We start from the raw sequence: 11,663 nt of genomic DNA on the forward strand, positions 1-11,663 counted from the left end.
AACCCAAAAATCATTTGGAACCAGAAGAGACCTAGAATAGCAAAAATCATTCTAGGCAACAGAGACATGGCAGTGGGTATCACAATGCCCAACTTGCAACTATACTACAAAGCCACTGTGATAAAAATAGCATGGTACTGGCAAAGAAACAGACCCAAGGATCAATGGAATAAATTAGAAGATGCAGAAACAACACTAGACATACTCAGAGACCTCATCTTTGACAAAGGAGCCAACCATGCTCACTGGAGGAAACACAGTCTCTTTAATAAATGGTGCTGGAAAAACTGGCTTTCAATTTGCCAAAGATTAAAACTAGATACCTATCTTTCACCATGCACTAAACTAAAATCCAAATGGATTAAAGGTCTAAATATCAAAACAGAGCCAGGCGTGGTGGTGCACACCTGCAATCCCAGCACTCAGGAGGCTGAGGCAGGAGGATTGCTGTGAGTTCGAGACCATCCTGGGCTACATAGTGAGTTCCAGGTCAGTCTCAACTACAGAATGAGACCCTGTCTCCAAAAACACCAATAAATAAATAAATAAATAAATAAATAAACAAACCAAAAAGCACTAAACTGGCATGGGAGAAGACTTTATTTATTTAAGGCTGGTCTCGAACTCACAGCAATCCTCCTGCCTCAGCCTCCCGAGTGCTGGGATTACAGGCATGAGCCACCACGCCCAGCCTAAGAGAAGACTTTATGAACAAATCTTTAGTAGCATAAGAATTTGCACAGAGTCAGCAACTAGGATCTAAACGTATTAAAAAGTTTTTGCAGTGCAAGAGAAACCACCAATAGAGCTAAGAGACAACCTACAATGTGGGGAAAAAAATTTACCAGCTACTCCTCAGACAAAGGACTACTATCTAGAATATATAAAGAACTCAAAAAAATCAGACACACCCCCAAATACAAAGACCCGATTCAAAAATGGGCATCTCAACAGAGATTCCACCTCACCGCAGAAAGAATGGCTGCTATCAAGAAATCAACCAATAACAAATGCTGGTGGGGCAGTGGGGAGAAAGGAACCCTTCTCCATTATTAATGGAAGTGCAGACTGGAGCAACCACTGTGGAAATCAATATTTAGATATCTCCTCCTCAAAGAACTAGGATTAGAGGTCCCATTTGACCGAGCTATCCCTCTGCTGGATATCTTTCCAAAAGAATTAAAAGAATCATACCACAGGGATATATATGCACCCAGGTTTATAGCAGCACAGTTCATAATAGCTAAAACTTGGAAACAACCCAAATGCCCATCAACAGGAGACTGGATAAGGAAGAATTCTATAAAATGGAGTACTACTTAACTATAAAGAATGAGAAACTAGAGACATTTATAGCTAAATGGATGCACATCAAGGCTGTACTCTTAAGTGAAATAAATAGGACACACTTGAGTAAATACCAGACAGTTTCTCTGGTGTGAAAAAGTAAAAGTGTAAATAAGGTTCAAATGGTATAAATGATAATGTGAAACAGAAGAAAATGGCTAAAAGGGTAGTGGGAAGGGGGGGAAGAAATAAGGAAAAGAAAAAAATGTGAAAAAAGGAAAAAATGGACCCAAAGACTTTGTAAATAGGGAAGGATGAAGGGGGTGAAGGGAGGACAGGGGTATGGGGGAAAAACAAGAACCAAGATATACCATGTAAAGGTACAAGATCCTAGTGATGAATGTAACTGTACCGTTTACCTAGAATGTACCAATAAATTCAATTTAATTAAAAAAAAATAAAAAAGAAAGTAACTACATCATATACCTAAAAGGTACCAATAAACTTAATGGAAAAAAAAAAAAAAAGATACTACAATGAAAAAAGCCAGTCACCAAAAGACAAACACTGTATGTTTCCACTAATTCTAGGGCACTCAAATCCCTAAAGACAGAAAGTAGCATGCAGGTGGCAGGGGTAGGGGTGACGGGGAGTTACCACTGGGTGGGGACAATTTCAGTCACACTAAGACAGAAAGTTCTAAAGACTGTTGTGTAACAATGTGAATATGCTCGGCCAAACCATGTACCGTACTCCAAGTCGGTTCCCTTAGGTGGCTGCGGTACGGCTGGGTGACGGAGCGTGGCTCAGACTCACCGGCCAAAAAAGGCCACCTTCATGTGACGCCGGGCCAGCACCTCACTGATGCCCCTCACTTTGGACAGGTAGCCTTTGACGTCCAGAACCTGCTCTTCCGTTGTGACAGGGTCCAGCTCAGCATTCCTGTAGGTGTCTGGAGGAGGAGACGACAAAGGTCACCATATGGCAGGAGTTCTGTGACCAGAGCCCGGAAGGACCCGAGGGCTGGCTCTGCTCTCCAGGACCTCCACAAGGCCACCTCCCTGCTGTGGCTCCTCAATGTGGCGGCCAGGACAGGACTGGGAGCAGAACTGCCTGCATCCCAAGCTGGTTCTCACAGCCGCCCAACTCTGTGACCTCAGGCACAGGAGCCTCACCCGTAAGATGGAGGCAGTAGTGCTCACTCCTCTGTGTTACTGTGCATGGGTGCTGAGAACGGGGGCTGCTGTGAGTGCCTGGATGCTAACTGCTCCTTTACTCAGGTATTTTGTCTCAACAAATGCTTACAAAGCCCTCAGCACGGGCCAGGCACTGTGCCAGTCACTTTTCAAACATGGCCTCATCTCAGCCTTGCGCAGGGTCATAAGCAGCAGAGCCAGGATCTGAACCAGGCACCCTGGCTCCATGGTCCAGGCTCTTATGCCCTCGGTGTCGCTCCCTGACCTGGTCCTGCTGGCCTCTCTTCACCTCACTGTCTCCCTGAACTCACCAGCCCTCACCCTGCCCCACCCCTGCCCTGCGCTGAGCAGATTAGATGAATGGTCTACCTTGGAGCCATGGCTCAGGCCCACTCCACCTCGGTCACTCCGGAGCCTTCCCCGACCACATCTCCAAGGCTCTCGCCACTTCAGAGAAGGCCCAGGTGGGAGATTGACCTCGCTAAACAGAACAACCCAGCTGCAGCCCAGGGTGCCTCTGCTCCTTCCCTCCCTGGGCCAAGCAGTGCGGGTCACACAGTCTCACAGTTCAAAGCACGCATCGCATCAACACCTCTGGCAGCACACGCTGGCCCACAGCCTCTCGCCAGTGACTCGGGGGTCACAGGGCCACTCTGGGCTCTGGGAGGACAGCAGCCTCGTCATCACCTCTGCAAGCCCATGCCTGGCATGAAGCCTGGCAGAGCAGGGCTCCTGCTGAACAAGCAGGGACTGCTGAGGAGGGCGGAGGCACCACCAGGCCAAATGCTAAGTTACATAAGCCAGACACAGGAGGTTTAATAGTGCGTGGCTTCTCTCATACAAGAAACCCAAAGAATAAATCATTGAAAGAGTGAAACAAAAGATTTTAGGAAACGGGGAGACAGAGCTGCGTGTGGTGGCACATGCCTGTAATCTCAGCTGGGGAGGCTGAGGCAGGAGGATCACTGTGAGTCCAAGGCCAGCCTGGGCTACATAGTGAGTTCAGGGCCAGCTGAACTACAAAGGGAGACCCTGCCTCAAGAAATGAAAAACAAACAAACAGCAAAAACAGGGAGACAGACTTTGTGGAATGGGAAAGGGATCTGGGGACAGAAGGAAGGTGAAGGGGAAGTAAAAAGGACCAAGAAGTGGTATGTAGGGCCAGGGATTTAGCTCAGTGGTGCCGCTGCCTGCCTCACAAGCGCAAGGTCCCGAGTTTGATCCCAGTACAAAATAAAAAAGTGATATGTATTAGTATCAATTCTCCACAACGAATGTATTTACCACACTTGCAAACATTACCAATTTAAAAAACAAAGAAGTAATGAATTAGAATCATTTCAACTTCTAATCCTTTATTTTTAAAATTCAGATTTTTAAACTCTTTATTTACTCACTTAATTGCTGGGGATCAAACCCAGGGGCTCAAGCATACTAGGCAAGGCCTCACTCACTGGGCTACACTCCCAACCCTACTTTTTAATTTAAAAAGTATTTAGAGGAGGGTCATGGATTTAGCTCAGTGGTTCCACCACCTGCCTCACAAGTGCAAGGTCCGGAGTTTGATCCCCAGTACCAAAAAAACAAATTATTTAGAGGACACTTTCTTTTGCATCAGGCACCACACAAAGGGCCAGGCACAGACAGGTTAATGAAGCTGGACGCAGACCCCTTCTTTCCGGGCGCCTCACCTGGCAGCGCCATGAGGCACAGGGGCTCCAGCAGACAGCAGCCTGGGGAGAAAGTGGATCACCCAGGCCAGGGCTGCCCCTGGGGCATCGCCAATGATTTCTCAGGTTCCCTATGCAAGAACCTGAAAACCTGAGGGTCTCACCTGAGCCCATTTCACACAAGAGAAAATCGAAGGCAGCAGAGAGCCAGCTGCTGGGGCTCATAGCAGGGAGCCTGAGCCGGCCAGCAGCTGGAGCTGGTGTGGGATGGAGGGGAGCTCTTTGAGCTAGCCCTACCCTGCTGGCAGAGCAGGGACTATAGGCAAGCCTCAAATTAGTAACGAGTAGAAAAGGCAAAGGTGACAGGAATGCTTACTGACAGTGCTGTCACCAATCTAAAAATATCACAGCAAGGGCACCCTGTCGAGGATAACCAACACCTCACAGTGCCTGGCATTGTGGCAGCCAGAATTGGGCCAGGGAACATAGGGGCTGTGAGGTTGTAGACAAGCACTAGGTCACTCACAAGGTAGGGGACAACTCACAAACCTTGGTCTGTTTGTCTTTTAGATGGGGATAGCATTCACCTCAAGCTCATGACAAGGAAAACAAGTTCATGGAATTCTTAAATCAATTCTTTTTTTAATGCTAGTTCCTGGGTCTTCCTGGCCTAAGCTTCTAGAACCTAATTCTATGAGATTCTAAAATCAGAGCGCGATTCAGGGTAATGACCATGCGTGTGCATTTGTCCCCCCAAATCAAGGCTGTACCTCCCTTCTCCCACATCCTGCTACCTGAGGATGTCAAAAGATGAGAGTTACATAAACTCGCCTCACCTTCAAGGAAGGTGGCGCTTTCCTGGATGTAGGCCCCCAGCTGCTCAAAGATGCCATTGATCTTCTTCTTGGCAGTGACAAAGTGCTTGAGAGGGGATGCATTCACCTCAGCCATGTGTCTCTTATCCTTCTTGACCGTGACAATGGGGTTGCATCGAGAGAAGAGCAGGGACATCGCGCTGCAAGAGAAGACAACATGAGTACGCTCCAGAACACCTACCTGGGGCACTGTGCTGGGGCATGGCAGGGCGTGAACGGAGAACTGGGCCCAGCTTATGGGACCCGCCAGGACCCGCTCCAGAGGTGGCAAGGTAAGAACCAGCTGAGGTGAGTAGGAAGGGAGATCTTAGGAAACTTGGGCCACTGTTCCTGCCACACTGCAAGGGGCCCAGACACCTGAACAGTGACAGACGGGGAGAGACAGGAAGGAACCGCAGGGTCACACAGAGAAGCCATCCGCCGAGTGTAAGAAGGGTGGCAGAAATCTGACTTCTCCCTACACACCATCTGAGCACTGCACAGAGAGAACAAGGTGAGGCTCAAGGTCAGTGATGCGCACCACTCTTCCCTGGGCAACCTGCTGCCCAGGCGCCCAGTGGCACTCACTCCTAACACAGCTTGTATGTTTGCTTAGGGGTAGAGACAGAAAGAGATCTACTGCTAAAACTTATTTCAAAAAACGTTTATTGGTCTCTCTCTATATTTATTTATTTATTTTTTGGTATCAAGGATCCAACTTGGGTCCTAGCGCTTGCAAGGCAGGCGGTGGCACCACTGAGCTAAATCCCCAACCCCATATTGGTTTCTCAGTATAACGTGTGCATTATAGAAAATTTGGAAACTAAAGGAAAAATCCCTAAGTCTTCCACTCTGTGATAAGCACTGCTAACATTATTAACACTTGTCTTTTTCACAGGTCAAAAGAGGCAGACAATCAGAGAAGGCGGTTCCAGGTGTGGCTGGGAAACCCTGCCCCCAAAATGGAGCCCGCCAGGTCCTCCTCAGAGTTCCCACCACAGAGGGCCAGGGGAAGTGTGTACAGCTGTGTCCCTGGCTCTGTCACTCCCTCCCAGGGCAGCCCAAGTCTCTGCTGGGAAAGGGGAAAGTGTTGCTCACGAGCGAGCACACAAGAAACTTCCACAAGGTGGCAGATGGTGCTGAGCAAGGTCCTGAGAAGCAAAAAGGCCATCCAGAGAAAGTGCATGAAGCCTGAACACCAAAAGTGGCTCTTAGGAATTACCCAGCCCCAGGGATAGGCATCCACGGGAAGAAGGGAAACCACACACTCGCTCAAACCTACAAATCCTTTTGCAATGTGAAGGCTTCCTTAGGAGAGGGGAAGGAAGTGACACCACTTCTGTTTCTACCTCCCTCCTCAGTACAATGCCACACCTATGAGATGTGTTTTCTTAACTAAAAAAGATAACAGGGCCCTGAGAAAGAGAACTGGAGATAAACTGACTCTGGTGCCTCCAACGCAGAAAAGGAGAGTGCACTGGAATCAGGGAAGTGCTGGGTTGGGGCTGTAGCTCATCAGTAGAGTGCTTGCCTAGCACACAAGGCCCTGGGTTTGAGCCCAGTACCAAGGAGGAAAAAGGCCACACACAATGAAGGCGTCTGGGAAGGGACCTGATTGAGGGTTGCACACAAGAGATTTTGGAATCAGCCATAGTTGGGTATAAACTGTGACTGCAGCCAGGCATGGTGGTGCACGCCTATTATTCCAGCACTTGGGAGACTTTCTTAAATGTGTCCTGCCATCTTGACCTCCACAGGAGATGGGTAGGGCCTGGATTTTTGAGGGAGGAAAGATATATTGAGTATATGTTGAGAGGAGTTGGATCAGAGTCAGTGAAGCAAATTTTGAAGGCCCAGGCGTGAATTCAGTGTTAACAAAGGCTGGCAGAGAGTCCAAGTACACGATGAGGCAGGAGGATCACTGAGTTTGAGGCCAACCTGGGCTACATAGTGAGCTCAAGGCCAGCCTGAACTACAAAGCGAGACCCTGTGACTGTACTCTTCCTGGGCTACACAAATTTAATCATGTTGTTTCATCTCAGAAACTTGATTTCTTTATGTGTAGCACAAATACAAAACTATATAAACTGTGAGAAGACTAAGGATGATGGTGCAAGCTTACCATTAATGCGCGCGCGCGCACACGCACGCGCGCGCACACACACAAAATAAGGAATCAAAGGTAGTTTTACACAGTTTAAAGCAGTAACAATAAACCACCAGCAAGATCACATGATTCTCCCAACATGGCCCCAGCCTGCAGGGAAAGTAACTCTACCAATGACCCACTGCTGCCCCTGCTGCCTCTGCTGCCCTGGAGTTAAGCAAACAGCCCGCTGGGAGGAGCAGCTGTGCCCAGCCCCAGCAGTGACACTTGCAGGGGGCAAGTTCCAGGTAGCAACTGGGCTTTCAGAAGCAGGTGCTTTTTAAATTCTAGTCACTGTGCAAGCCCGAAGGATAGGAAACTATAAGCACAAGTGTGTAAGGCCAAGATTCAAAGGAATGTATATCAGCAGAAGCTTAGTCATTCAAGGTTAAAGTCTGCGGGGAATTCAGCTGTCCAGGAAGTACCCGTGCTCACCATTACACAGCCTGCAGCTGCAAGCCCCAAACACATTGTCAAACCCACCAGCAACTCCTCCAAGCTGCGTGATTTCTCCAGCCCTGCCGATTCCCAAACTGAGATTCCACCTTAATTCTCCCAGGAACACTCCCTTCCTTGTATCCACTTGGCACACACTTACTGTCCTAGACCCACTCCACAGAGAACACACACCCTCACCAGACTCTGTCCCCACCTAACCTCTGAGCTCCTTGAGAGCCAGTCTTCAATAACAGTGACCACTTCCCACATCCCCTTCCTCTCCACAACAGTGACAGCCATGGGACGAGTGGGGCACGTCCCCCAGGGTGTCCTAAACCTTCCATCCCTGGACACACAAATTCACTTTCTTCATAAAAAGCAATGTTTGGAGCTCAACAAACCTTTCAGATTCTGAAATTCAATCCTTCCAAAGAGCAAGCTTGGGGCTGGAGATTTGGCTCAGTGGTTTCAGCGCCTGCCTCTCAAGCACAAGGTCCTGAGCTCGATCCCCGGTACCCCCCCAAAAATGTACAGTTTCATGTCAACCAAAGAGCGAGCTGGACATACATGCCCCAAAGGACCAACGTCGCAAAACTCATACACAAAAGCCAAGACAGGGCCTCCACTACCTCACTATCTCAGGGCTCAGTTTGCTGGCCCTCTAACTCCCTCAGAGCCACGGGAAGCAGCTGGGTTCCTGTTCCTCTGGAAAGCTCTGATAGACACTACTCGGACACAGGGCTTACCGAAGGCACATGGCGCCCAGCCCCCAAGCACAGCTGAGCTGCACAGTCCAGCTCAGTATCAGTGGCACACTAAGCAGCACACTCAGAGCTTTTGTGACAGCTCAACGTGCTCTTGATATTATGGACTCAGGTAGTGACGATTTTTTTTTCTTCTGGTACTAGGGATCAAACTCAAGACCCTGCACTTGCTAGGCAGGTGCAGCACCACTGAGCTAAATCCCCAGCCTGGGACTCAGAGAGCTTATAGGAGTATTTCCCAGTGTGGTCCACAGAACACTAGTAGCACCCAGTGTTCCATTCTAGAATCAATTTGTAAAATACCATGTTTTGCTGTCCCTCTCCACTGACACAAACGGACACAGTAAAAGCTATACGAAGGTGAGTTTAAATACAATTTAATTGTATTTGATCAGCATTGCACACATTTATTCAGTGAAGAAACTCCTCTGTGTAACAGGCTTTAAAACTGTGATCAGAGCTGGCTGTCATGGTACAGTCCTATAATTGCAGCACTTGGGAGATTGAGGCAGGAGGATCACCTCGAGTTCAAGGGTATCCTGGACTACACAGCATGACACTCTCCCAAAAAGCAAAACAAAACAAAAATTCTGACAATCACACTCCAGGAACAGGCTCTCTCATCCTGGCGGTCTTCTACTCTCACCCCCCAAAAAGTGCCAGGGGTACAGTATTAACAGATATTAACCTAAGACTGGACACAATGCCAATTTGGAATGAGACTGCTTGTCAAGGTGATCAGAAGCTTTGCCTCAACCTAGACCAGTGGTGGTGAACCTATGGCAAACCCATGTCTCTGCAGGCTGTATCACTGAAAGCTCTAAAAGGTTTGCCATCACTGACCTAGGCTATTAGTTGAGAAGTATTAGGTATTTAGGGTGTAGGCACAGCAGCAGCAAAATTCATTATAAGGTGCGTTCGGATCCCAAGCACAGTCCCTAAATCCACACCACCTCCTTACCCAGTTGTATGTACAGCAACTCCTAGCAGGGAAAATAAAATGCATCCACGGATCGTCTGCTGGCACAACTGGAACAGAGGAGAAGCTGAGAAATTGAAACAGAAGAGTATACAGGGTAAAGGGGCAGAGCAGACTCTTAGAAGAACTGTAATAAGGAGCCAACCGCTACTGGGCAGAGCCAGGGAGGAGAAAAGCCAGCACAACAGAGAAGAACAAAAAGGGAGGTAGAGACTAATTCTTCAAGGAGCACAGGAGATCCTGGCCACTTTAAACAGGCTCTCTCAGCAACCAGTTGAAATTTTTTGTGGAAGTAGAAAAGAGATAGAATGTTCTTTCTCAATAGTTTACAATGCACTGTCTCTATGCAAAGAGGACCCCATCCAAGAAACTTGCCACCTGAGGGTCAGGGCCAGCAGAGTACAATACACCCCTTTTCACTCAACCCAGATCCAGGGTGCCGGAGGTCAAAGCTATCACTTACTCTCTGGATGGTAAGAGACTTTCACAGGGTGGGCATCATGAACATGGCTGGAGTCAAAAAATTTTTTTTAAATCCGAGTTCTCCTCTGCTGTCTCAGGTCAAGCTTGGCTGTAGATGGTGCTGACTCCACCTGTTCCACCTTACCAGAAAGGAAAGAGATGTCAACAGATGGCAAGAAAGAAAAAAACAACTGGTGTGCACAACAGGTCTAGTCAGGCTATAAAGCCAAACAAAACTCATCCCTCAGGAAAGCTTACTCACTGAGGTCCATGGGTACTGGGTGGCACGTGAGAAAATACCCTGAGGAAAACACAACACACAGGTGCGGGGCCCGTCTTGGGTGCACATAAACACATGTTCAGCCATGTGCTGGCTTAAGTGTTACAGAGGCCCCCTAAGAGGATCTGGAAAAGGCTCATCCAGAGAGGGGAGGGGACAAGTACTGGGGCTGGACTAATTGCCAACTAGAGACGGGAAGAGAAGGGTGAGGAAGAGAAATGTAACTGATTAAAAGCAAATAGGAAAAAAACCACAAAAGCCAATAGGGCTGGGGATTTAGCTCAGTGATGCTGCCCCCTACCTCACAAGCGCAGGGTTCCGAGTTTGATCCCCGGTATAAATAAGTAAATAAATAAATGCCAATGTACCCCACGAAGGTACCTCACTTCACTCTCAATTCTACGTGGGGTAAGGAGAGGCTTGGAATACTTGGGAGATTTACAGACTGATAGTCCATTGACCTAACAGGGAACTGAGATACTGTATTCAAAAAGTTCACTGTGTTTTTCAACTTCATGAAGCTGCCTCACAGTCCCTTTCTGGAGACAGGAATGGGTAAATCAGACCCCTTTCTTTTCTGGGATGAGGGAGAGAGAAAGAGAGAGAGAGAGAGAGAGATGACAGAATTTAAAGAAATGGGACAAAAATGGATTTCAAAACAGGGGGACGAGCAGCTTTGTCTTCCTGGATCTAAGCAGGTATTTATTCAGCATTTTCTGTGTGTGTGTGTGTGTGTGTGTGTGTGTGTGTGTGTGTCCGCGCGCGCGCCAGGCACCAGGGTCAGAGATAAGAACAGTCCCTATCCTCAAATCCACTATGGTGCGATGAGAAGTCATACAAGTAAATAGGCCGCGGTACTAAGCGCCCCAGGTGGGGCAGGGCAGGGCAGGGCAGGGCAGGACAGGACAAGGTAGGTCTGGGAAGGGCGTTCCAGGAGTGAACGGCACATCTATCGGGTGCTGAGTAAATACTGGCAAGAGAAGGGGACTGGGTGAAAAACACGAAAGGGGCACGAGTGGAAGGGTGGCCGTGAAGGCAGGAAGGCTGGCGATGGGGGCTCCGGAGGACTCCACGCCGTAAACCCGGGTCCTGCGTCCCGCCCCCTCCTCTCAGAACAGCGAAGGGCCAGGCTTCGAGGCCAGAGCGTGGGGACGCTCGTCTGACCTAATCTTCAGCCTTGAGAGCCCCACTGTTCCACCAGCCCGGGTTGGACTGCTCAAAGATCTCCAGGCCAGGGCTGGCGAGTCCCACTACCCCAGCGCGCTCGCCCTCTCACCTTCACCTTCCTGGCCTCGCGGCGGCCATCACATCCAGGACGTCACCGGCGAGCGCCATCCCGAGGAGCGGTAAAAGGAAGGCGGGGACGCGCGCGTCATCAGCCGCCGACGGCTCCCCTCTCCTCCTAGACGAGCCAGTGGACTTCCGCGCTCAGCCAGTTGGACCTTACCACTCCTTCTGTCTCAGAGGTCTCTCGGTTCCGCCCTTGAAAGACGCCGCATCAAGCTGTTTTACCGCCGGCGCGTCCCACATCGATGACGTAACTCCGGACTATCGCTGCATCATGGGAGTTGTAGTTTCCCAGGGCGC

General features: G+C 49.1%; 1 protein-coding gene across 2 annotated transcripts in view; it reads right to left on the reverse strand.

The window, feature by feature from the left end:
- Mfn2 (mitofusin 2) overlaps nt 1-11,436 on the reverse strand; it is a 28,598-nt gene extending 17,162 nt beyond the window's left edge. Inside the window, exons 1-5 of one of the 2 annotated variants that reach the window (XM_033767450.1) lie at nt 11,353-11,436; nt 9,798-9,936; nt 9,317-9,401; nt 4,990-5,168; nt 2,104-2,239 (exon numbers count right to left, since the gene is read on the reverse strand). In XM_033767450.1, coding sequence (XP_033623341.1) covers nt 2,104-2,239; nt 4,990-5,164 — 311 coding nt within the window. In that variant the 5' untranslated portion in view covers nt 5,165-5,168; nt 9,317-9,401; nt 9,798-9,936; nt 11,353-11,436. The remainder of the gene's footprint in view (nt 1-2,103; nt 2,240-4,989; nt 5,169-9,316; nt 9,402-9,797; nt 9,937-11,352) is intronic. The other variant, XM_033767449.1, reaches the window with a different exon arrangement.
- Nucleotides 11,437-11,663: the final 227 nt, after the last annotated feature.

This window comes from Fukomys damarensis, unplaced genomic scaffold (genome assembly GCF_012274545.1).
Source record: "Fukomys damarensis isolate Sample0158 unplaced genomic scaffold, DMR_v1.0_HiC HiC_scaffold_23, whole genome shotgun sequence".
NCBI lineage: Eukaryota > Metazoa > Chordata > Mammalia > Rodentia > Bathyergidae > Fukomys > Fukomys damarensis.